The sequence below is a fragment of the Rhinatrema bivittatum genome, chromosome 2 (assembly GCF_901001135.1).
Source record: "Rhinatrema bivittatum chromosome 2, aRhiBiv1.1, whole genome shotgun sequence".
Classification (NCBI taxonomy): domain Eukaryota; kingdom Metazoa; phylum Chordata; class Amphibia; order Gymnophiona; family Rhinatrematidae; genus Rhinatrema; species Rhinatrema bivittatum.
The window spans coordinates 309,505,830-309,533,720 of record NC_042616.1 but is presented as its reverse complement, the minus strand read 5'-3'; the positions used below and the strand labels follow the sequence as shown (position 1 = coordinate 309,533,720).

At 44.2% G+C, this 27,891-nt stretch overlaps 1 protein-coding gene across 1 annotated transcript in view; it reads left to right on the top strand.

Moving 5' to 3' along the window:
• Positions 1-27,891, top strand: part of LOC115084617 (SH3 and cysteine-rich domain-containing protein-like) — a 432,464-nt gene that overhangs the window by 355,905 nt on the left and 48,668 nt on the right. Inside the window, exons 5-6 of the mRNA XM_029589704.1 lie at positions 10,060-10,141; positions 10,541-10,656. Coding sequence (XP_029445564.1) covers positions 10,060-10,141; positions 10,541-10,656 — 198 coding nt within the window. The remainder of the gene's footprint in view (positions 1-10,059; positions 10,142-10,540; positions 10,657-27,891) is intronic.

Sequence of the window (27,891 nt, the reverse complement as noted above, 5' to 3'; positions counted from 1 at the left end):
CAGGTCCACTGTCCTGCAAGGGTTTTTGTAATGTTTTTGGTACTTAACTGGCTATATTTTGAATGGAAGATGCATAAAGCAGCAGTAGTGTTCTAACACACGTTAAACAGCTTATATCTCTACCTCTCTATTGCTGGACCCATGTTCCCCTGCCATCAAGAGCTTTAACATCTGCTGATGGTTTCTGAGCCATCTGCTGTGCCTAAGAACTCTGCAACCCTCAAACTTCAGTGGAGCAGCCCTGCCCCCACAGCGATATCATCAGGGTACAAGATTTGAGGACCGAGACAATGCCATAGGCACTGTGCATTATGCACCTAAAGAGCACAACAATGGGGCTTGCCCCTTTGTGAGTCCCTTCATGCAGCCTCTACTCCAGCGATTATATAACTCCTTGTGTTTTTATCTCCATAACAGGAATTGTCTTTGTTTTTTTGTTTTCTTATGAAAGTATTCATCTTGTTTTAATCCAAACAATGAAGATTTCACCAATTGAGACAAAGCCGTTATGGCATGCTAGCAGGATACAAGAACTTGCATACTAAATCGAGACCTCATTGCCTAAAACAGGTACCCACTAACACATTACAATTGTTACCGACTGCTTCTGTGATATCCTGTATATTTGTAAATGCCCAATCTATAAGGAAAAAAAATGCCTGTTATTTATGATCTGCTTATTGGTTCACCTGATTGTAAATTGATTCACCTGATTGTAAATTTATTACAGAAACTTGGTTGTCAGATACCGATGACATTATTGTTAAGCAGCTTTGCCTTCCAAATTATAAAGTAATATCCAGACCCAGGTCCAATTGCCCTAAGGGAGGTATTTTGGTACTGAGGTAATCTCCAATAATTTGTTCTTTGCACCTTCTCCTATCTTAGATGAAATACAAATCACACTCAAGTGAACTGCAATAAGTAATATTACCATTTATTGGATGTGCACACACCAAGAGAATCTCTGATATGAGCCAGTCTTATCAGACTTAACATAAGAACAGCATTTCTCTTATACCCAAAGTTAGCATGAATTACATATCTCAGAATTCTTAGGTCATCTTGTCCTGTAAATTTCCATTTCTCCTTTTTTCTTTCAGCAAGCACGCATAATTACTTCTGGCATATTTTTATATTTGCATTGCTTAGCATGTCAGAACATCTTCCCTCTGTAACCTTTAATCTTGTTCCTCTTTTCATCCTATCCCAGACTTCTGATGGTACAGCCTTAAAGCATGTTTCCTGCACAGCTGAAAGAAATCAGACATGCTAAATATATTCTACTAATTGCTTGTCTTTACATTTTGCAATCACTGCCCTCTGGCCCACTTCTAATATCTAACACTGAGCAAGCTGAAAGCATGGCCTGGCTACTAATGACAGCACTAATAAAAAATACTCTTAATCCAACTCAAAATTGGTTAGAATCACATGATCCTTATGAGTACCTGCTCATTTCTACAAAATCCCTAAACTTTTGTACAGTATATTGTCCCTCGAGTTTATTAACCCAAGAATATACCTAAATGAAATACTACAGATTCCTATAGAAGATATACCATCTAGGGATGTGAATCGTTTTTCAACGATTAAAATTATCGTCCGATAATGTTTATATCATCTTAAATCGTTATAGAACACGATACAATAGAAATTCTAACGATTTATCGTTAAAAATCGTTAAATCGTGTTAGTGCGCACTAACTCGAGTTAGTGCGCACTAACTCCCCGTTAGTGCGCACTAACTCGATTTAGTGCGCACTAACTGAAAATGATACAAATAAACACTTTCCAGGTCACTGAAGGTCAGTTAGGAATGAATATGTGTTCCTATTGGCTGGCTGCCCTCTTATCTATTGATGTTACCAAGGTTACCACTGAGGTGATGGTTGGGGGGATGGGAAATGGAACTGGAAACTAACGAACACCAACAGAAAATGAAACAAAGTGTTCACACTTCCCAGGTCAGTAAAGGTCACTTAGGAATGAATATGTATGTATGTATTCCTATTGGCTGGCTGTGCTCTTATCTATTGATGTTACCAAGGCTAATACTGAGGTAATGGTTGGGGGGATGTGAAATGGAAACAGTTGGAAGCTTGACAAAAAAAGTAATGTAATGATCAGCACTCACGTGACTAGAACTTGTTTGTTTATTATTTTTGTTAGCAGGCACCTGAAATGCTAGTGCATGTTGAATTTGCCAATCACTGTGCATTTTAGAAAGGTGGTCCTGGCTGGAACTGTACACAGTTCAAATATATGTAATTGATTGTTGGTAAGTGTATTTTTTAAGTAGCCACACTGGCACAAGTATGTTTACTTTTCCTCCTACTTAACTCACTAGCTCAGCTTTGTAAGAAGGGCTTCTCTGCTTGTGTGTTGTTTTTGTTTGGTGTGAGGAGAGCAGAAACATCAGATCTTTATTCAATCTACTACAGTCATCTCTTACAGTGCCCTATCCCTATTAATACCAGGAGTGTTGTGATCTTCCTGCACACAGTGCCCTAACCCTGATACCAGTCTGAGACAGCTCCCTCCCTGCATTACTAGTGAGAGGCTGGCTTCACAGACAGGGGGGAGCTGCCTGACCCTCACTCCTGACTTCCCCCATGTCCCAGCTAGTGAATGGTGTGTGGGTGAGGGGGGGGGGAGGATGGTGAAGTCTGAGACAGCTCCCTCCCTGCATTACTAGTGAGAGGCTGGCTTCACAGACAGGGGGGAGCTGCCTGACCCTCACTCCTGACTTCCCCCATGTCCCAGCCAGTGAATGGTGTGTGGGTGAGGGGGGGGGGGAGGATGGTGAAGTCTGAGACAGCTCCCTCCCTGCATTACTAGTGAGAGGCTGGCTTCGCAGACAGGGGGGAGCTGCCTGACCCTCACTCCTGACTTCCCCCATGTCCCAGCTAGTGAATGGTGTGTGGGTGAGGGGGGGGGGAGGAGGTTGGTGAAGTCTGAGACAGCTCCCTCCCTGCATTACTAGTGAGAGACTGGCTTCACAGACAGGGGGGAGCTGCCTGACCCTCACTCCTGACTTCCCCCATGTCCCAGCTAGTGAATGGTGTGTGGGTGAGGGGGGGGGGGGGGAGGATGGTGAAGTCTGAGACAGCTCCCTCCCTGCATTACTAGTGAGAGGCTGGCTTCACAGACAGGGGGGAGCTGCCTGACCCTCACTCCTCCGGGGTATTGTGATCTTCCTGCACACAGTGCCCTATCCCTGATACCAGGGGTGTTGTGATCTTCCTGCATGCAGTGCCCTATCCCTATTAATACCAGGAGTGTTGTGATCTTCCTGCATGCAGTGCCCTATCCCTATTAATACCAGGAGTGTTGTGATCTTCCTGCATGCAGTGCCCTATCCTGATACCGGGATGTGTGCAAGAAGATCACAACACCCCCGGTATCAGGAATAGGGCACTGTGTGCAGAAAGATCACAACACCCCCAGTATCAGGAATAGGGCACTGTGTGCAGGAAGATCACAACACCCCTGGTATTAGGGATAGGGCACTGTGTGCAGGAAGATCACAACACTCCTGGTATTAATAGGGATAGGGCACTGTGTGCAGGAAGATCACAATACCCCTGGTATCAGGGTTAGGGCACAAGTTCTAGTCACATTGACTGATCACATTACTTGTTTTGTCAAGCTACCAACTGTTTCCATTTCCCATCCCCCATATACTGTCAGTAGGAAACTTGGTAACATGAATAAATAAGAGGGCAGCCAATAGGAATACATATTCATTCCTAAACTGACCTTAACTGACCTGAAAAGTGTCAAATTGTATCATTTTCAGTTAGTGCGCACTAACTCCCAGTTAGTGCGCACTAACTCCCGTTAGTGCGCACTAACTCGAGTTAGTGCGCACTAATCGGAAAAAACGATTTTTAACGATTTTTTAACTAAAAAATCGTGCCTAAGACGATTTTCTTGCCCTGCCACACGATTTCTATCGTTAAGACGATATGGAAAACGATTCACATCCCTAATACCATCTTTCAATAAGGTCTATTTTTTAACTTTCACTCGTTTGAGAGAAAGGATGATACAAAATCAAATGGATCTGGGGAATCTGACTGACTTTCTTGAATCCTCGACTGTAGAGATCATCGAGAGAGCCACCTTGTCGATTTCCTTCATATATGAACAAGACATGGGCGTGATAATGAGAAACATTTTCCAATACATGGGGGTCAATTTTATGGGCCAATTTGTCCAGATCTTTCCTGATCTGGCAAAGACTACACAGGAAAGGAGGAAAGGTTTCCTGACACTTCGACAGGAAACTAGAGAGCTGGGGGCTATGTATCAGCTTAGATACCCCTGTAAATGTTTCATCAAATATAATAACAATACTTATGTGTTTCTAACTCCTGAACAACTGAAAGCGTGGCTCGATTCCCATAGAAGGGCAATGATAGCATCAACGCCTACTGAAGGTCCAACTATCTAGCATAGTAAAATGGGTATTACGACTGCAAGTTAATGGCATTTTCCTTTGATTATTTTGATTGTATAAGAATTTATAACTGAACTTCCAATTTAATTTCTTAAGTGCTCTCCCCCACAATTTTATACTTGGGGACTAGAGAAAGATTTGATTTCTGGAATTATTATTATTATGATAACTGAATATGTTCGATTTCTTGTTTTCTGTACAAAGATGGAAATGCTTTGTAATTATTTAAAAATTAATAAACATAAAATTTAAAAACAAATCATCACAGATAACTAAATCTTTCAAAAATTGAAATAATTGTACTCTCAACTATAAAAGAAATCCTGCACACTCACTTACAACTTCACTCATGCTTTCAGATAACAGTTGGTCAGAAATTTGGGTATTATTATGGACTGTATTCTTTCTATCAATGAACAGATTGCCATTGTGATAAGGACATTTTTATACAAACTGCATCTTCTAAAAAAAAACCCAAAAGAAAACTTTTCTTGAAGGACAAGACTTTTGTTCATTATTGCAAGCATTGATACTTAACTCCTTGAATTACTGTAATGCTCTTTACCTTGGACTTCCTCTCTCTGCTACACACCCTTTACAAATTATTCAAAATGCAGCAGCAAGACTTCTAACTGGAAGCAAAAGGAAAGATCATATAACATCTACCCTCATGAAACTACACTGGCTGCCCATCACATAGAGTCCTGAACATGACTTATAAGCTGTTAAACAATGAATCATCTATCTGGCTTGCATCCACACTCAGACTCTACAAGCCAACATGCCAATTGCAATCAATGGACAAAAATATGTTAGAGATATCAATGATTAAAATTGCCAAACTCGAGATCACAGAAGCAAAGTATTCTTTATGGTGGGCCCTAGACTATGGAACTCTTAGCTGGAACCTATACGCACAGCATCATCATTGAAAGTTTTCAAGAAAGCACTTTAGACTCTTCTTTTCCAGCAAGCTTTTCAGTAATTGAGGGCCCTAATTTCCTTGAGTTTCATCTTCTCTTGTACTTTGTAGGGATGTGAATCGTTTTAGGACGATTAAAATTATCGTCCGATAATTTTAATATCGTCTTAAACCGTTATGGAACACAATACAATACAGATTCTAACGATTTATCGTTATAAATCGTTAGAATCGTGAGCCGGCACACTAAAACCCCCTAAAACCCACCCCCGACCCTTTAAATTAAATCCCCCACCCTCCCGAACCCCCCCCCCCAATAACTTAAATAACCTGCGGGTCCAGCGGCGGTCCGGAACGGCAGCGGTCCGGAACGGGCTCCTGCTCCTGAATCTTGTCGTCTTCAGCCGGCGCCATTTTCCAAAATGGCGCCGAAAAATGGCGGCGGCCATAGACGAAAAAGATTGGACGGCAGGAGGTCCTTCCGGACCCCCGCTGGACTTTTGGCAAGTCTCGTGGGGGTCAGGAGGCCCCCCACAAGCTGGCCAAAAGTTCCTGGAGGTCCAGCGGGGGTCAGGGAGCGATTTCCCGCCGCGAATCGTTTTCGTACGGAAAATGGCGCCGGCAGGAGATCGACTGCAGGAGGTCGTTCAGCGAGGGTTCCGGCGCCTCGCTGAACGACCTCCTGCAGTCGATCTCCTGCCGGCGCCATTTTCCGTACGAAAACGATTCGCGGCGGGAAATCGCTCCCTGACCCCCGCTGGACCTCCAGGAACTTTTGGCCAGCTTGTGGGGGGCCTCCTGACCCCCACGAGACTTGCCAAAAGTCCAGCGGGGGTCCGGAAGGACCTCCTGCCGTCCAATCTTTTTCGTCTATGGCCGCCGCCATTTTTCGGCGCCATTTTGGAAAATGGCGCCGGCTGAAGACGACAAGATTCAGGAGCAGGAGCCCGTTCCGGACCGCTGCCGTTCCGGACCGCCGCTGGACCCGCAGGTTATTTAAGTTATTTGGGGGGGGGTCGGGAGGGGGGGGGATTTAATTTAAAGGGTCGGGGGTGGGTTTTAGGGGGTTTTAATGTGCCGGTTTTTCGATTTTTTCGATTTTTAACGACCCGCAGGTTATTTAAGTTATTTGGGGGGGGGTTCGGGAGGGTGGGGGATTTAATTTAAAGGGTCGGGGGTGGGTTTTAGGGGGTTTTAATGTGCCGGTTTTTCGATTTTTCGATTTTACGATTTTTAACGATTTTTCACGATATTTTACCCCCCCAAACGGCAACAATACGATTCCCTCCCCCTCCCAGCCGAAATCGATCGTTAAGACGATCGAGGACACGATTCACATCCCTAGTACTTTGTAAAAGCACTTTTTAGTTTTACTTTTATTGTTTTATTATTATGTATGTATATTGTAAGCTGCTGTGAATTGTGAAGTAAAAACGTATATCACACAATATACATGATATTTAGCATGTCCACGCCCTGGTACCCTCCCCTATTACAATTACCTTCTTTGCATGTGATTTGCAAGCATGAATAATGCAAATGCATGTAAAGAAGGTCAATAATAGACAATTTTATGTTACTGTTTTATTGTGGCCAACCGAGAAAGTGGTCAGCTTATTTCAAATTCGGTAAATTCTGGAGGCTCCTGCCTCCCATGTAAAGTGTCAGCCAAAAAAAAAAAAATGCTGCAGCTTGTGGAAACGTTGAGCACAGGAATAAGGGCTGAACTTTGGCTCATTCTGGGGCCGTCACTTGAGACGGCCCCAACTGCCCAAAAGATAAAATTTAGACAAAGGTGCATATGCGGTGATGGCTCCCCTTGCCTCCTCCCCCCAAGGAAGTAGCATCCATTGGGGATCAGGAATGTCCAAACCCCTCCCCCTCCAATGGCATATATGTGATTTTTACTTGCATACAAAGAAAAAATCAAAGGGTTACGCGCACCAAGCCTATTTTCAAAAGGCCCGGTGACGCATGTAAAGCCCCAGGACGCATGTAAATCCTGGGGCTTTACTAAAGGGGCGGTCCGGGGGCGGGGCGTGAGCAGGGCGGGGCAGTCCGGGCGGGGGTGGGGCCAGAGGCCTCCGACACAGCGGCCATTTGCCGCTGTGTTGGAGGATCATGTGCCGGCAGACTGCTGGTGCATGCAACCTGTGCCTGCCTTCAGGCAGGCGCAGAAGGTTTGACAAAGGTCAGGGGGGGTTAGAGTAGGGCTAGGGGGGGAAAGGTTAGGGGAAGGGGTGGGAAGGTTACATTAAGGGGAAGGGAAGTTCCCTTCCAGGCTGCTCTGATTTCGAAGCGGCCTGGGAGGGAACGGAGGAAGACAGCTCGGCTTGTGCACCCCCTTGCGTGCGCTGACCCCTGATTTTATAACTTGCTCGTGTCTGCACGCGCAAGTTATAAAATTGGGTGTACATGTATGCCCGCATGCTGCTTTGAAAATCTACCCCATAAATTGCAACGCTGTATGACCAATGATTATATTAAAAGATTCAGTCTCTTTAAGATCCTATCACACTCAAATTAAAGAGTACATAAGACATTGCCATACTGGGTCAGACCAAGGGTCCTTCAAGCCTAGCATCCTGTTTCTAAGAGTGGCCAATCCAGGCTACAAGTACCTGGCAAATACCCAAAAACTAAGTATATCCCATTCTACTGATCCTAGCAATAGCAGTGGCTATTTTCTAAGTCAACTTGATTAATAGTAGGTAATGGACTTCTCCAAGAACTTATCCAAACCTTTTTTAAACCCAGTTACACTATCTGCACTAATCACATCCCCTGTCAACAAATTCCAGAGTTTAATTGTGCACTGAGTGAAAAAGAATTTTCTCCAATTAGTTTTAAATGTGCTACATGCTAACTTCATGGAGTGCCCCTAGTCCTTCTATTATCCAAAAGAGTAAATAACCGATTCACATTTACCCATTCTAGACCTCTCATGATTTTCCCCCCTCAGCCGTCTCTTCTCCAAGCTGAACAGCCTTAACCTCTTCAGCCTTTCCTCATAGGGGAGCTGTTCCATCCCATTTATCATTTTGGTTTCCCTTCTCTGTACCTTCTCCATCAGAACTATATCTTTTTTGAGATGCGGTGACCAGAATTGTACACAGTATTCAAGGTGCAGTCGCACCATGGAGTAATATAGAGGCATTTATGACATTTTCCGTTTTATTCACCATTCCCTTCCTAATAATTCCTAACATTCTGTTTGCTTTTTTGACTAACGCAACACACTGAGCCGATGATTTCAATGTATTATCCACTATGACACCTAGATCTCTTTCCTGGGTGGTAGCTCCTAGTATGGAACCAAACATCGTATAACTATAGCACGGGTTATTTTTCCCTATATGCATCACCTTGCACTTATCCACATTAAATTTCATCTGCCATTTGGATGCCCAATTTTCCAGTCTCACAAGGTCCTCCTGCAATTTATCATAATCTGCTTGTGATTTAAGTACTCTGAATAATTTTGTATCATTTGCAAATTTGATTACCTCACTCGTCATATTCCTTTCCAGATCATTTATAAATATATTGAAAAGCACGGGTCCCAGTACAGATCCCTGAGGCACTCCACTGCCTCCCTCCACTGCGAAAATTGTCCATTTAATCCTACTCTCTGTTTCCTGTCTTTTAACCAGTTTGTAATCCACGAAAGGACAACGCCACCTTTCCCATGACTTTTTATTTTTCCTAGAAGCCTCTCATGAGGAACTTTGTCAAATGGCTTCTGAAAATCCAAATACACTACATCTACCGGTTCACCTTTATCTTCATATTTATTAACCTATTCAAAAAGGTGAAGCAGATTTGTGAGACAAGACTTGCCTTGGGTAAAGCCATATCTTTCTATATGTTCTGTGATTTTGATTTTTAGAACACTTTTCACTATTTTTCCTGTCACTGAAGTCAGGCTAACTGGTCTGTAGTTTCCTGGATCGCCCTGGAGCTCTTTTTAAATATTGGAGTTACACTACCTACCCTCCAGTCTTCAGGTACAATGGATGATTTTAATGATAGGTTATGAGAGTCATACTGTGTTATATCTAGTAGGGATGTGCATTCATTTAATTCATACGTTTCCCATTACATGTCAATTAGATGTGCATTCGTTTCGTATGTTTCATATGTTTCATATTACATGCTTGTATAGGAAACGTATGAAATGAATGCACATCCCTAATATCTAGTTACATCTGGCTGTATCAAGTCTTTTATTGCTAGAGGAATGGGACATCTTTGCTCTGGAGCTTTTGATTATTATCCATTGATGAATTAAGAATTATAGTTGTACTTATATGTATTCACCCTTCAGGTTGATTATTCTATAGTTTGGCTTATATTTAGATAACTAATTGCATTTAGGGCTTCTTTGGTGGTGCTTTTATCTGTTTGTATGAGATACTGCTTAGATTTTGTTTTACCTAATGCTACTCATTCTTCTGAGATATTCAGTTAACACTTCAATAGCAAAAAAGGTAAATTAAACAAAAATGAAACTATAATGTAAACACTAGTTTATTAGCACCTCACAGGAAGAAAGAGGGACATGCCAATAACAGATCTACCATGCTTTCATTGTGCTGTTGTGCATTGCTGTGTTATGCACTGTTATACACTTGTAACTTGCAGATTTCTTTCTGTATCACTTTTTTCATAGCCAAAAGGGTTCCGACGTTACTACAGCTCCCCACTGCTCATTCATGAACAGTTTGGCTGCATCAAAGAAGTGATGCCCATTGGTAAGTAAGGAGTTAAATAATCTATTCATTCCCATCTTTTTCCACTAGGGGCAGTATGTCTGCAGGGGCAGAGGCAGCAGTAGCAGTAATTTGGAGGTTATGTGTGTGAGTGTGTGTCTGGGGAGGGGAGTGAGAGCTTGCATAGCAGTAATTATACTATATTACTGCAACCTTATAATTAAAACATTTAAATCAAGAACAAAAGGTGAAAAAGAAAAGTGTACCAAATATAAAAATAATCACTGCTATGAAAATGTATTTCAATTACAGTGGATTAAAGTTTTAAAAAGTCCAAGTATAAAAGACGCGATTCCCCACCCCCCACCGTAAAGAAAGGGGGAAAGGAATAATGTGTTTAAAGATCTGTTGTTCATATTTGTCCTTTTGCTTCTGTTGCAGCCTGTGGTAATAAGGTCGACCCCATTTATGAAACCCTTCGCTTTGGAACCTCCTTAGCACAGAAGAACAAGAAAGGCAGCTCAGGCAGCGGATCTGATTCACCCAACAAGAGCTCCGTAATAGCTCTATTTTATACTCTTTCATCTTTCTGCTGTGCTGTGTTTGCATATTTCTTTTCTCTTTAGCTATCTCCTATCCTCAGCAGAGAGGCACAAAGTTGTGCATCATCCATAAGTGCATGCCCCTGATGCTTAGGGAGGTTAAAGAACAAGATGCTATTGGCTTAACTGCACAATGGGGCCGATGCAATAATTATGCGCAGAAAACAGGCGCTGGGTGTTGAGCGCCCGTTTCCCTAATGCGTGCCCAGCCATCTCTCCTGGATGCACGATTCAATATTTAAATGAGGGGGCCATGCTAGGGAAAAATATGCATCCCTAACACCACCTCGGCATTGGCCCCCAGGAGAGGTAGCTGTTAAGTGGATTGAGAAAACGGATGATCAATCTACGCGCGTCCTTTTTCTCCCGCTACTGGCATCGACACGCAAAAGATACACGGCCTGGACCATGTATCTTGTGTGTGTATTGGGCATTCATAATTTTTTTTTTTCAAAACTTTTTTTTAAACTAAATGCTGCTTTATTTGGTTCTTCCTACTTAGTATTGTGACAATACTATTAGGAACAACCACAGAAAGCAGGATTTTTCTTTATTTTCAATGCACCCTTGAGCCTGGCATACCTTTACGCCAACCCCAGGCTGGAGTAAAATTTGCCACGTTGCAAGAGCACATTGACCACGCGGAAAATGTATTGGATCACGGTGATTACTTAATAGCCTCATCTACATAAATTTACATGTGATGAGCGCTATTAGCTACGTGGTGATTTGGAAGAGCATTTTGGATGCAATAATCCCGGTACTGCATCGGGGTTTATGGATGCGCATCCAAAATGTGTGTCCAATCGCGTGTTAAGCCATGTGCAGTGGCTAGCACATGGTATTGCATCGGCCCCATTATGCGCTAATCAAACACAAATGTAATCATAGGAATAAACTCAACATCTTCAAATCCAGCCTTGTTACTGAAATCCAAAGAAAGGCAATTTGCAATAATTTATGCATGTACTGAGTTTCAGCAATTCATTCAATCTAGCAGTATTGAAAATGTGTGGTTGACAAATAGACAGATGGCGGTTAAGAAATATATATATATCAGTGGACCACATCTGAAACCTTCCCTCATGCTCTCCCCAATCTGAAACTTTCCTTCCCATCTCAACCCCCACCTTTGAACAATTCCCTTGTATCTCCTTCCCTCCACTTCCAAATCCTTTTCTCATGAGCCACCCCCCCCCCCCCCAAGTCTCTCACTCATAATATATACCATACTGGGTCAGACCAAGAGTCCATGAAGCCCAGTATCCTGTCTCCAGCAGCAGCTAATCCAAGTCACAAGTATCTGACAAGTACCCAAACATTAAATAGATCCCATGCTACTAATGCGGGCAACAAGCAGTGACTATTCCCTATTGATTAATAGCAGTTTATGGACTTTTCCTCCAGAAACTTATCCAAACCATTTTTAAACCCAGCTACTCTAACTGCCTTAACCACATCCTCTGGCAACAAATTCCAGAGCTTAATTATGTGTTGAGTGGAAAAGAATTTTCTCTAATTCATTTTAAATGTGCTACTTGCTAACTTCATGGAGTGCCCCCTAGTCCTTGGGTTATCTGAAAGAGTAAATCATTGTTTCACATTTAACTGTTCAAGTCCTCTCATGATTTTGTAGACCTCTTATCATATCCCCTCTCAGATGTCTTTTCTCCAAGCTGGATAGCCCAACCTCTTTAGCCTGTCCTCATAGAGGAGCCATTCCATGCCTTTTATCATTTTGGTTGCCCTTCTTTGTTCTTTCTCCAGTGCAACTATATCATATTTGAGATGTGGTGACCAGAATTGCACACAATATTCAAGATGCAGTCTAACCATGGAGCGAAACAGATGGCATTACGACATCCTCCATTTATTTATTTATTTATTTATTTGCCATTCCCTTCCTAATAACTTCTACCTCCCCTCTAAGCCCTTCCTCTGGGTTCTTTTCTCTTATGCACTTTTCACTTTCATGGGCAAGTCTATACTGTCATGTTTCTGTGTCCTTCCTTTCACTATTCCTTGTTTGATTTACTTCTTTTACTTTCTCTGGCAGCTGTGATGAGGCTAAGAGCTTTAATTTTTCATGGTCTACCTCATGGCATTTTCAAATTCTTATCAGTTGTTGATAAGAAAACACTGGAGAGAAAGCCACCTCTGGTTCCAATCCAGACCACTTTTCAAAGATTTTAGATTGTCAGTTTTGGCTTGGAACAATCTTCTATGTGTGCCAAATTTCAGCACTTAATTCCAACTAGAAGTAACCAAAGGGGCAGATTTCAAAGCCTACGCGCATAACCTGAGGAAATCTGCCCCTATCTGTGCCAAGCCTATTTTGCATAGGCTCAGCGGCGCACGCAAGCCCCGGGACGCGCATATGTCCCGGGGCTTGCAAAAAGGGGGGTTCAGGGGCATGGCCAGGGGGCGTGGTGTCGGCTCGGGGGTGTGTTTGGGGGGCGTGACGGGGGTCAGGGGCGGTCCGGGGGCATGGCCGAGGGCTCCGACACAGTGGCCTGTGTCGGGGCCTGCCACACCAGCAGACAGCCAGCGCGTGTAAGTTACGACTGCCCGGAGGCAGGCGTAACTTCCTGGATAAAGGTTAGGAGGGGGATTTAGGTAGGGCTGGGGGGGGTGGGTTAGATAGGGGAAGGGAGGGGAGGGAACGGGCAGCGCGCTCAGGGCTCAGCATGCGGATTTTAAAAGATACGCGCATATCTATTGAAATCCGGCATACTTTTGTTTGCGCCTGGTGAGCGAACAAAAGTACACACTCGCGCTTTTTAAAAAAATGTACCCCTAAGAGAGCATGATGGACAGATAGATGGATGGACATTTATGAATTATATGTATGGCTTAATGAAAGTGAAAGATATTATTAAAAAATGACTTAGATTCATTAATGGAAGTCTCAAACGATTTGTAAATTTCTGCTATTTGTACCTATATGAGAAAAATCTTTTGGAAGTAGGGTCCTTATTAGACTTAAAGCAACGCACAGGATGAGAATCCAAATAATTTATATTCACTTAGACCCTATTTATTTATTTATTTATTTTTTGCTTTTATATACCGATCTTCTTGCATTGGATACAAATCAAACCGGTTTACAGTGAACAGTAAAACTTGCCTGTGGGCTTTACATAGAACAAGAAACAGCTAAGCAACTTTAAGTAACATAGAATAAAAATAAAAATTAAATAACAACTTAAACAGAATTGAAACTACATAGCAATACAGTTACAATAAGCGGTCGATTCAATTACTTGAGCTTGGTTGCATTAAAGGGAGAGAGGAAGGAAGATGAGGTGCAAAGAGCTTGAAAAGAACGAAAGACATGAGAAACAAGACCCAAGGGTATCTGAAGCCCTCATATAGGAACGAGTGATTAGAGTGAATAAGAGCGAGATAGAAAGCGCATAGTAGCAAATCATACTTGCGAGGAGATTGGTGGGTATGAGTTGAGACTAAGGTGAGAATATATTGGTTAATATGCGGGTTTTTACTAAAGTAATATACTTTTTACTAAAGTATATTAATGCAATAACATTCATTAAACACCCAGTGTGTTGCTTAATGTGTTTTTAAATCCTGTTAATGTGCATTATCTGTACCACCCACTTAAGCATTGCCATTAATGCTGAAACGTTCAGGGCACCACTTGGTAAATATTAATGAGCTTCTGGGAAAGTTAACTGCACTACTAGAGGTTTAATTAACCTTCCATGAGAGATTCAGCAGGTTAATGGGCTTGCAGATGATCTCAGGCCGCCAATCCCCCCCCCCCCCCCCCTCCCATTCAAGACTACCAACCCCACATTGTACCTCCCTCCCATTCTTGGCAGAGACTTCCTCGCTTCTGGTATAAAAACCATCTACCCCCTCCCCCCAGACAGCTACACCTCTCATGCCCTCCCCAGGAATACCTCATTATACCCTTCTAATCAGAACCTCCCATAGGAACTCCACTCCTCTGATAGAGTAACCTCCATCCTTCACCTAACTTTATTGTATTTATCATTTCATTCTTACCTTGAACACACACTTGTAAGGGTAGCAACACATGAAATAAGAAATAAAGCTTCCAAACAAGACACCCCCACATGAGGGCAGCCTCCGGATTCTTATATGCAGGAGTGATGTCCAATCGGCCCAGCTCCGCCAGTGCTAAAATCCAAAATGGTGCCTGAAGACTTGATGTTCCCCCTTTGGCCTGCACAATAGTGTGGTCTTTTCTTGGATGGAGTTGGGATTTTGAACAGGGGGATTTTCCTACAGGTGGGATTTCTGCTTGGGGGGCATAGGGCATAATTCCTGGGGATTGGAATGAACAATATGAAGCTAGCTGCTAATTACTCAGTTGCAGATCACACATACTAATGTGTGTTTTTATAGCTAGGAACGTGTGGACATTACTCCCACTGGTAATCTCTGTGCATTTATGGTCTGAGGAGTGCCTTTTCCCTTTGCAAAATGGTTTTACTAAGGGCTTAACACCCTTTAGTAAATCCTTCATTCACTGCAGGGTACTAATGCATGTTAAAAATGGACACTAAATCATGATTTTTATGTGCTTTAGGGCCCAATAATCAAACCTAAATGATTATATAAGTTAGCTGATTAAGACTTATCCAGCTAATTTACATGGGATCTTCAGCAGCATGGCTATGCTGCTGAAAATCAGTGTATAAATTGACACTTAGCTCAATAAGTTATATTCAGCTAAGTTAGACCTGCTCTATGGTAGGGTTAACTTACCTGATTAACTTAACCGGAAAAATCTGAATATCGACAATTATCCAACTAAGTTAAACAGATAAGTAGTGCCGTTCCATTACCCCTATGTTGCATGTGCCATCGGCGGCAGGCCCACGGCTCGGCCCACTTACCCTCAGCCAGCTAATCTAGGGCCTGGTTCCATGTACCTTGTGGCGGTAGGCCGCCGGCTCCGTCCTCGGGCTGCCCCTGGCATTGTTAGTACTACGACGGACTCCTGTGCCCCACAGTAGGCCTCTCTGCGTGGCCCGCAGAGATACACCGCCATCCAGCGCCATGCCTCTCCCTAGGAGCGCGCGCACCTCTGTGTCTTTTGAAGGGCCCGTGGCTTGACCTTGGCTGCGGCCCCGGATGATGACGTCGCTGAAACTCCGGTACTTAAGGCTGGGCTTGGCTCCTGGTAGTCGCCTTTGTGACTACCAAGTAGTGTACTTTGTTGCCTCTTGGAGATTCTCCTGTGTTCCTGGTTCCTGATCCCTGCGAGTTCCTATTCCTCCTCTTCTTCATTCCTGCGTTCCTGTTTCCATTTCTTCCCTTGGATTGACTTCTTGGCCTTGGCTTTGCCCGACTACGCTATTGATCTTCTCCTGGACCCGACCTCTGTTTTGCCTGACCACGCCGTTGATCTTCTCCTGGACCCGACCTCTGCTTTGCCTGACCATGCCGTTGATCTTCTCCTGGTCATGACCACAGTCTTGCCTTGCCCACTGCTCTTGGATTGCTGCCTGCCTTGACTACAGTTTGTTCCACAACGCTCCTCTAGTCTTGGTCCTGGACGTAGCTTCTTGGCAGTCGTTTATGTAGGCGCAAAGAAAGGCTTTTAAGGAGCGATTCATGCGTTCAGCTTGTTCATTGGCCTGTGGATAGTAAGCTGTGGTAAGGCTGATGTTGATGCCAAACTTGCTGCAGAAAGTGCGCCAGTAACATGCGACAAACTGCAGACCTCTATCCGATACGATATCTTTGGGTAAGCCGTGCAGATGGAATATATGAAGAAAGAACAGGCGTGCCAATTCAGGAGCCGAAGGTAAGCCTGGTAATGAAACAAAATGGGCCATTTTAGAGAATCTATCGATTGTAACCCCTATAACCGTGTGACCCTTGGATGGTGGTAAATCCACAATGTAATCTGTGGAGAGATGCATCCACAGCTCCTCAGGAGCTGGCAGTGGTTGAAGCAAGTCCCAAGGTCGACCGACGGGGGTTTCTGTTGAGCGCAGGTATTGCAGGAATCGACGTACGCTCTGGCATCAGAGACCATAGTGGTCCACCAGAAGAAGCGTTGGAACAAAGCTAGAGTTCTTGCTCACCCTGGATGGCCAGCAAACGTAGAATCATGCGCGCATCAGAATACTCTTTCACGTGGGCGATGGGGCACAACAGTTTTCCCAGCTGGAACTGGGTGAGTAGCAGCAAACAGATACAGGCTGGGTCAATAATATGACTAGGTTCTTCGGGAATATCCTTGGGTTGGAAGGAGCGATATAAGTCATCCGCCCGGAGATTCTTATCAGTGGGGCGATACCGGAGTTCAAAATTGTACCTGGAAAAGAATAAAGCCCTTCGGGCTTGATGGGCATTGAGACACTGGGCTTGACTCAAGTGTTCAAGGTTCTTGTGGTCGGACAATATCATGAACTTGTGCTGAGCGCCCTCTAACCAAGGGTGCCATTCCTCCAAGGCTAATTTGATAGCGAGTAGCTCTCGGTCTCCGATGCTATAGTTTTGTTCCGCAGGGGAGAACTTGTGAGAGTAGAAGGAGCAAGAAACCAAAGATCCGGATGAAGAACTTTGGCTCAGGACTGCCCCAGCCCCAATGGCGGAGGCATCCACTTCAAGCTGAAAGGAGCAGTTCGGGTCGGGATGATGAAGACATGGTCCAGCGAGGAAAGCCTCTTTGAGGCGCTGAAAAGCCGTAATGGCTTCTAGAGTCCAATTCTGAGTATCTTGGCCCTTACGGGTCATCGTAGTGAGAGGAGACACCAAAGTTGAGTAATGAGAGATGAAATGGCGGTAATAGTTTGTAAATCTGAGGAATCGTTGCAATGCTCTGAGACCTACAGACTGGGGCCAATCTCAGATTCCTTTAAGCTTTTCAGGATACATGGCGAATCCCTGCTGCGAGATTATATACCCTGAGAAGGGCAGACTTGACTGTTCAAAAAGACACTTGTCCAACTTTGCGAACAGATGGTTCTCACGGAGGCGTTGAAGAACAGTGCGCACATCCGTACGGTGTGTAGTGAAATCTTTGGAAAAGACAAGGATGTCGTTGAGGTAAGCCACGACTTTGGTATATAGGAGATCTCTGAAGATTTTATTAATCATCTGTTGAAATACCGCTGGAGCATTACAAACGACGAAGGGCATCACCAAATATTCATAATGCCTGTCCCTGGTGTTAAAGGCGGGTTTCCAGATATCCTCAGGATGGATGCGTACCAAATTGTATGCTCCGCATAGATCTAATTTGGTAAAGATGGAAGCTCCTTGTAAGCGATCAAATGATTCTGAAATCAAGGGCAACGGGTATTTATCCTTACGAGTGATAGCATTCAAGCCGCGGTAGTCGATACAGGACTCAGGGATCCATCTTTCTTCGTGACAAAGAAAAATCCCGCTCCGGCAGGAGAGGTGGAAGGCCGAATGAACCCTTTAGCTAGGTTCTCTTGGATATATTCTGTCATGGCTTTAGTCTCTGGTAGTGACAAAGGGTAAGTCCGACCTCGGGGAGGCGTAGTTCCAGGCAACAGTTCAGTGGGGCAGTCAAATGTTCGAAGAGGCGGAAGAATATCTGCTTTCTGCTTAGGGAAGACATCTTCGAAGTCCAAGTAGGGAGCTAGGATGCCAGAAGAGGTGGATGCCAGGGAAACTGTCAGAGGCGGTGCCACCTTTTTCAAACAGGCCTGGTGGCAAGCTGGACTCCACTCAACTAGCTGGAGAGACCCCCAGTCAAACTGGGGGGAGTGATGTTGGAGCCAGGATAGTCTCAGAACTACCAGGTGGATCAATTTCTCCAGAATTAAGAGTTCAATTTCTTCAATATGGAGGGCGCCAGTGAGCAAATGAACTGGCTCAATAGTCAAGGAGATTCGGCCAGGCAATGGCTCGAGGCAATACACAAGGAAGTTTCCAAGGGACAGGTATTTATACCAAAAAGCTGAACTAGGTTCTTGAGAATAAAATTTCCTCCTGCTCCGGAATCAACCAAAGCAAGAACTGGGAAGGACCGAGAGTCCCAAGTCAAGGTAACAGGCAAGGACAACTGAGGGGCCGGAGAGGTAGCGCCCAAGTTCAGGACCCCTATTGAACTTAGGCCAGGTAGTTTCCCGGACGGACTGGGCAGGTCTGAAGATGGTGGCCAGGTGCCCCGCAATACAAGAACAGGCCTAATTGTCTCCACTGGAAGCACTCTTCCAGGATCAGCTGCCCACGGCCCAACTGCATGGGTTCTTCCGCTTTAACCACCATAGGAACCCTATTGCTGGGAGGGCTAGTGGTCAGAGGAGAGTGGCAGTGCACCCAAGTAGGCCTTCTGGGCATCTGATTCTTCCAATGGCGCTCTTGGAGACAATGGGCGATTCGACTTGTCAGATCGATAAGGTCCTCAAGCGAGGGGGGGGGATCTCCCGAGCTGCTAACTCATCCTTCAGCTGAGAGGAAGTCCATCCAAGTAAATAGCTCATAGGCAATCTTCCTGCCAAGAGAGCTCAGTAGCTAAGGTCTGAAATTCAATGATGTAATCAAACAAACTTCTTTGACATTGTCGTAGGTGAAGCAAATTAGTACTTGCCACGGCATGCCGCCCGGGGTCATTGAAAGTCCAACGAAACATGGCCCAAAGTGAGATAGTTCTTGTAGGAGCGAATCCAGGCGCTCCCATAAAGGCGAGGCCCAGGCCAATGCCTTCCCCTCCAAACGAGACAGGATAAAGGTGACCTTCGTGAGTTCATCTTGGAAGATGGAGGGCTGCAGAGCAAACTGCATGTAGCTTTGGTTAATAAACCCTCTGCAGAGCTTGGAGTCACCGTTGAAATGAGGCGGAGCTGGTAGGGCCAGCTAGGCTCTGGAGGAAGAGGGTGATGGCTATTGGTGGGAGGAACCCGGAACTGAAGCTGAAGTACCAGATTGGGCATCAAGCCAGGCATGCAGACGCTCAATGGAAGAGGCCAGTGCCTCAAGAAATCATTGCTGTTCTTGTACCTTTGAAGATACGCCTGGGATAGCTTGGAGGGCACCCTGCCCCACCGAGTCCATGGCCTTTGCAACCTGTTGCGCGGGAGGTAGACTCTTGGACCGAGGTGGGGTTGGCGCTACCCAAAGGAAGGATCCTATGGGTCCCCACCGCTGGCAGGCAGAGTGAGCTGACGGATGGAGACCGACTGTAGCTTCACCAAAACTAGCTCTCGTTCCCCGTGGGTTGAGCCTTTGGGTCCAGAGCCGGCTGGAGTTAGCTGGGCCTCCGTATGCAGTCATCAGGGAGTGGTTGATGTAGTCAGCCCAGAGGCAGCAACTGTAGAACTAAAAAATCAGTGCTTGACGAGGCAGAGTCTCGGAGACCCGGGCGCCAAAGGAAACCAAAGTCTGACAGAGGGCGCCCGAGCAAGAACAGGCCGAAGCCTGAGAGGCTATGTCCAGGACCAAGACTAGAGGAGCATTGTGGAACAAACTGTAGTTAGGGCAGGCAGCAATCCAAGAGCAGTGGCAAGGCAAGACTGGTCCGAACTTCCTTGGGCGGAGTTCTCCCACAACTCCCACATAGCTGCTGCTACAAGGCACATCGCCTTTCTCCATTGTATATGGTAAGCAACCTCGTCCACCTCTACCCATACCGTTATCAGTCCCTTCTCCTGCAGTGCAAGCCACTGCTGATGCCCTCAAGGCTCTCTGGAATCAGGCATATCTTTGCCTCTGCCAAGCCTCTACTCGGGCCAAGAAGCCTGCGGACACTCATCGATGCTCGGTTCCTGAATTCCTCCCTGGCCAGAAAGGCTGGTTAACTAAACGATATATTCATCTTAAGATACCCTCCCAAAGGTTTGCTCCAAGATATATTTGACCTTTCCCAGTTACTCATCATATTGGACCGTCACATACCAGCTTCGGCGACCACCAACTCTGGGAATCCACAACAAGTTTCACATGTCACTTCTGAAGCCAGTCATCCTTTCTTGGACTTCATGTAAGGTTCCTGAACCATCCCAGCTGGTTCCAGAGTCTGATTCCACATACAAGGTCCATGAAGTCCTTGATATTCGCCGTAGGGGCTGCCATTGGAAATACTTCCTTTCTTGGGAGGGGTACAGCCCAGAAGAGAATTCGTGGGAACTGCCCGTAATATCCTGGATAAAAACATCCTCCTCCAATTTCATCGTGCCCATCCGGGCAAACCCAAACCTCCAAGGGAGGCCGTAAGAGGGGGGTACTGTTGCATGTGCCAGCCGCGGCAGGCCCGCGGCTCGGCCCTCTTACCCTCAGCCAGCTAAGACAGGGCCTGGTTCCACGTCCCTCGCAGCGGTAGGCCACCATTTCCGTCCTCAGGCTGCCCCTGGCGTTGCTAGTAATACGACGGACTCCTGTGCCGCGCGGTGGGCATCTCAGCGTGACCCGCGGAGAGATGCCGCCATCCAGTGCCATGCCCCTCCCTAGGTGCGCACGCACCTCTGTGTCTTTTGAAGGGCCCGCGGCGGGAACTTGGCCGTGGCCCCGGATGATGACGTTGCTGAAGCTCCGGTACTTAAGGCCGGGCTCAGCTCCTGGTAGTTGCATTTGCAACAGATCTCCACGCTGGTCATGTACTTCATTGCCTCCTGGTGATTCTCCTGTGTTCCTGGTTCCTGATCCCTGCGAGTTCCTGTTCCTGCTCTTCTTTGTTCCTGCGTTCCTGTTTCCTTGTCTTCCCTCGGATTGAGTTCTCGGCCTCGACCTCTGCTTTGCCTGACTACGCTATTGATCTTCTCCTGGACCCGACCTCTGCTTTGCCTGACCATGCCATTGATCTTCTCCTGGACCCGACCTCTGCTTTGCCGGACCACGCCATTGATCTTCTCCTGGACCTGACCTCTGCTTTGCCTGACCACGCCGTTGATCTTCTCCTGGACCTGACCTCTGCTTTACCTGACTACGCTATTGATCTTCTCCTGGACCCGACATCTGCTTTGCCTGACCACACCATTGATCTTCTCCTGGACCTGAGCTCTGCTTTGCCTGACCACGCCATTGATCTTCTCCTGGTCCCAACCACAGTCTTGCCTTGCCACTGCTCTTGGATTTCCACCTGCCCTGACTACAGTTTGTTCCACGATGCTCCTCTAGTCTTGGTCCTGGATGTGACCTCTCAGGCTTCGGTCTGTTCTTGTTCTGGCGCCCCCTGCCAGACTTTGGTTTCCTTTGGCATCCCGGTCTCCGGGACTCCGCCTCGTCCAGCACTGACTTTTTAGTTCTACAGTTGCTGCCTCTGGGCTGACTACATCAACCACTCCCTGATGACTGCATACTGAGGCCCACCTAACTGCAGCCAGCCCCAGTACCCAAAGGCTCAACCCGCGGGGAACAAGAGCTGGTATTGGCGAAGCTCCAGCTGGCCTTCGTCCGTCAGCCCACTCCACCTGCCGACGGTGGGGATCCGTAGGATCCTTCCTATGGGTAGCGCCAACCCCACCTTGGCCCAATGATCCACCTCCCATGCAACACCATGTTGCCTACCCCTGACTTATCTAGCTATCTGCTTGGCTGGATAAGTGACTTATCCACCTAATTTGGCATCTGCTGAACATAGCTGGATATTCAGCCACTATTTAGCTGGTAAGTCCCTATTTATTTTGCTAATTAGTACTGAATATCGGCCTCTTCAGTAACTATAGGCATTGCTATTCAAGATTAGCATCATATACTTCCCATGAGATGCAAAGGTTGTTAGGGTAGTTTCTCATTTTTGTTGAATGGTAAGGTAAATATTTATTAATCTATGTAAAGCTATAAAAAGGGACATATGTAAACATAAAACTTCTCATTTCATCTTTTATTGTTTCCATTTCAGATAAGCATAATTTCTAGCTGGATACATTCCTTTCTTATAAGAGTCTATCTTCCGACTCACCAAAAATTTTTGAAATGAATGTTCATTTTACCTGTAGAATTTTTCTGCTTTTAGTGAATTCAGATCTGCATAGAGGATCAATCCACCCACATTTACTACTTAGAAAAATTTACAATAGAAAGTGATTTCTTGTCTTTGATAAAAATAATTGCATTTTCTGTTTTAAAAAAAGAGACTTAAAGACCTTGCATATTGCAGGAAAACTAAAACCTACATGAATTTTTAAACTGCTGGCACACTGAACGGTATGATATATTATCAGCTTCATGTTTGTCTTGTCAGTCTATCTTGCGTATTATAAGCTCAACTGAGTAGGAACTGTTCATTAAATGTCTCTGTACAGCACTAGATAAATCTGGTATGAACTATACAAAATAATAATAATGATAACAATATATTTGATTTTCATTATCTCTCTCACAATATACAGTTACTTTCTGGATATTATCACATCTGGAACTGGGAGGAGAAAGCAGAATGGGCTTGTTTTTGCAATAACTTTCATTCATATTAAAAGCAAAAAGCCCAAAGCATTTGTCTATGCAACAGCCACCACATTGCCTTATATGTGCAAAACCATGTTCGTGTATCAATAAATACGTGGCATGTATTATAAACATAGCCACATATGTTTTGATTAATCCAGCTAAGTGGCAACAAATATCTAGCCAAGTAAAGCATTGGTGACTTATCCAGCTAAGTAGAACTGTTTTAGACTTGTCCGGCTCTCTCTCTCTCTCTCTCCTTCTCTCTCTCCCTCCCCCTCTCGCCCCAGGCCCTGATAGCTTGGCTGGCTCTCCAGGAGCTTAAAACTACTAAACATGGTTCTCCTCTTCCCCCCCCCCAGTGGTTGTATGTAGGAAATACAAAAATTCTGGCACTTATCACAAGGTGTGAAAAAGTTATTGCAATTTGCACTAAGATAGTGCTTCGCATAGGTATTAGCACAAATTGCGAGAAACTTCCTATTACCATAAAACACACCCCTTTTACTATCGCATGCAATATTTTGTGATTTTGATAAATCCAGGCCTAAGTAAGATAGCCGAATAAGTAAAAGAAAAGCACTACATAGGCAGATAAGTAAGACAGACGGATAACTATCAGGTGTAAATATGCTCAGGGAATGGCCATACACTTATTGTGTTCGCAGATTTTAAAATAGTAACTTATAAGTGTAAATGTTGACCCCGCCCCGGAACTTGTCTGGGAACCCCATCTACCACTCAAAGCAGTAGCATCTTCAGGAAAGCCTGTCTCCCAAGCTGTGTGACAGACAAGCAATCCACAAACCCACATCGGCGGCAAGCCACCATGGAACAGATGGGATTTTTTTTTACCACATCACTGTCCTGTAGTATGAGGTGGAGATCATCATGGTGCACAGCTGAAATGATTGCCCTTGGATGACTAGTCCCCGCAGATCATGGGTAACATGGGATTTAAGTGATTGCTATATCTTTTAGCCCCCAATTATGAAGTGCCTTCCAAGTCAGCATTTAGTAGACAGGTTAATCCCACTCTGTACAACAAAGTACCATGCATGCATTTGGGCATAGCTGGCCAAGATTGAGATGGATAGCATCCATTTCATCAGCAATATCTGAATCAATCAGAATACTATGCATGCCTACCTATCCCTAATGGCAGACTGATGGCAGCTGGCTGAGGCTGGGGCAGGCAGCAGTTCTAGCAGGGATAATCAGCAGAGTACAAGTAGGCTATGCTACACATCCAGATGATGGATATCAGCCATACCTTGTCAATATCTTAGATTCAATAAAGATGATGATGGAGAGCTGGCAGCTAGACTGTTGTCCCTGGTTGTTTTCTTATACATAGTAGTGCTAACATGAAAAAGGCAGTGGAAGATAGGGGTTATGAGGGGATTCATTGCTTTATACACTTGCTGCACCTGGCAGTAAAGGATGCCCTGGGAACCAAAGAGGAATACAGCAGCTTAGTCTTGAAGGAACTGATAGAGAGGTGCTGCAGAGATTAGTGGACCAATGGACAACCCTTCATAATTTATCTCTGGAAAGCAAGATGGATATGGATTGCACCCAAGACATCATGATTGTATGATGTAAATCATAAAAATCTTGAAGCCCTTCAAAGATGCCAAGAAGGATCTCAGTTCCACAAGACCCATCCTAGGTGAGGTCATCCCCATAGTTAATATCCTCGAGAAATTAGAGTTTCTGGCAGGAAGAGGGATTGGCACGAGATGTATTGCTGCTCATGGATTACGTGCAGCATCAACTAGAAAATAGTCTTAAACTTCTCTACCTTCCAGGATCCTTACATGTTAGCCATGCTGTGTGTGACTCATGGGCTGTGGTATATAGCCTTACAATGCTGTTGCCCTCATGAGATTTTCATCATTGGCCATGGCCAACTGATCCACAGTAGTAATGGCAGTAACCGTGCCAGCTTGTCTTATATTTCAGGGGCAAAGGCTTCCTCTCCAACTTCCAGCTGATGCTGGGATTATTTATATCAGCCCCCTAGGAGGCACTCTGGAGAGTCTTCCTGCATATCTATGTAAGTACTTATTTTTATTAACTTCTAATTTGAAGTAAATTTGAACAAAATGTATTTAAAAAAGTAGGGGAGAAGGGGTGATAATCTATAGCATATGTGTCCTATTAATGCTTGTGTCTTTTGATAGTCTCTGATTAAAGTTTAGATGTGAGTAATTAAGTGGTATATTTTTCTTTGCCTTTGTTTTGCAGACCAATGCAAAAGAGTCAACCAATCTGTTCCTGGTGAGGAAGAGGTGGAAATACCGTGGATTTTTTCCTAGTCTTCCTCTGAACAAAAGGTACAGTTGTTGTAGAAATGTACCTTGAACCAGGGGGACATCAGTAATAATTCAAGGTACAGTCACGGTGAGTCCGGGGTTTTTTTTCTGCATTTTCAAATGCTTGCATGACTATATGTGTTTGTCTGCAAGTATAAATTTGTGTGATGTCAGTAGCACTTGCTTATCTGATTAAGTAGGTGCTTTGTTCATTTCCTATGGCTGATCCTGATCACTATCACATGTTCACATAGATTATTTGTCCATATAAAATCTGTGATGCATGCATATAGTGATAGACGCCTGTTGAGTATTACATATTTTCTGTGTATTAGGTAGGAGTTATTCAGATATTCAATTTAATGCTGGCATTTTGTGTTACAAACTTCCCTTCTATCCTTGCTACACAGTCAGATGTCAGTATTATCACTTCCATTAATGTTATGATCTCAGCTATCCCTTTTATTCTTGCTGGTTCCTGGTTGGGCTCTTCCCTTCATCTGTTTGCCAAATAAATTGTACATTTTATACTCACTAACACCAATGCATAAAACCCACAAACAATGTCATCATCAGACTCCTCCCACTTACATCAAGAGAATTCCAACATCAACATGAAATACTATACTTACATATGCAAACTCAAAAGCCACAAATAAAATGAGTAAAAACAAATCATAAATGTATATATATTTCAGCATAATGTTAATCAAATTCAAACTCTCAGACAATGTTACTGGGCTGTCCATGGAGGTGACATCAGACATTTGAAGACAGCACATCCCTGTGTGTGCGCCAGGAACTGCATGCACATGGATGCACGTGTCTTTAAATCAACCTCTAATTTCTTATGCAAGTTGGTATTAATTCCTTTATGCAAGGCACTCATGCAGCTTTGGCATTCATCCAATAAATGCCACAGTCTTTTGATGCAGTGAACACAACTTATTTGCTATTTTTGACTTTTCAACTGCCTATTTAAAAAAAACAAACAAAAAACCCCCACTTTCAATCCAGCAGCTCTTAATTGGGAAACTGTTAATGAGATTGTCAGCTAATTCAGGTGGCATATAATACATCTTTGGCTAACAGACTTTCATAGTTGCTATCTCTGTCTGGCATGAACTGAATATTTCCTGTTCCCATTGCTTTCCTGGACTTGCAATCTGCCATTGTTACAGAACAAAGACATGCTATGGCAGCAAATGTGAATGCAGGGCACATCTATGGAGATCAAACTGCTATCCTCTACTACCGTAAATGAAGCTGTAATCACTTTTGGCATTCAGGCTTCAATGTGTTATATAAATTCAGAAGGATTCTCTCTCTGTAGGAGCATCCATTCCCTATTGCCACCATGTCTATCTTTCTTAATTGCTTCAATCACCATAAATCATAAAGAGGATACAGGATGATTAAATTTGTTAAGGAAAGGAGAGAAACTAATTCCCATAGTCATATACTTTAAGACACTCTGATGTTCAAGTTCTAGTACTTTCTCCTATGAGGCCACGACCACTTGGGCACATAAGAACATACAGTAAATTACAAATGCGGCATCAACGTATGATCCTGCTTCTGATGGAATAACTCCTTCCTGTCCCAGGGTATGAAAATGGATTAGATAACCACATGCACATGGTATTTAAAGGGCTTCTTTTTATATTTACCCAGAAGTGGTCTGATTAGTTCAATGGGTCTGCGTTCGCCATCGACAACTACCGGATTTTTACTTTCTCTTTTAATCAAACAGTGAAATATGCTCACAAATGTCTTTCTTTCCGCTCAGTCTTAGTAAACTTATATGCATACAGAATATACACATGTAAGTTTACCCGAATATCAGGTGGGCAATATTTAAACAAACCATTTCTGTGGGTAAAATACCACTTCACCCGCAGATATACCTTTGAAAATTACCCTTCCTGTAACAACTACTAGCCTTTCATCTTTTTCTGCAAATTCTTATTTATCCTGCTTCCTCTCTTTGGGGATCTCTGGGGCCTATATACTGATGGATGTTAGCATTAACAGCCATATTAAACACCCATTAGCTGAGGCCAATGCGGTTTGCATGCATTTTACCATTACTGCCTTTTCTTCAACAATAATGCTATTGTTGTTTCCTGTTACTAAAATGGGCCTACTTTTAAGGGCAAAGGTCTCCAGTACCAGTTCCTCCAGGAGAACAGCTAATGGTTATGGGCTTTGTTCAAATGTAAGTCATTTAAAAGAAAAATTTCACATCAGACCACAATTTCCCTTTTTCTTATTTTATTGCGAAAGATATCAAAATAGAACCATTTGCAATCCCTAATGCTGTTCTGAATCTCCAAGCACTTACAATCAGTTACATAAATCATACATTTAATTGAATCATATTAAAACCAATCAACATGTTACAATGTCCTTATGTATTTTCTTGCATCATATTCTAGTTGCTATGCCCCTAACTAATCATGGGTCTGGTCTACCATTCCCAACCCAATCATCTATTTATTTCCCAATTTACATC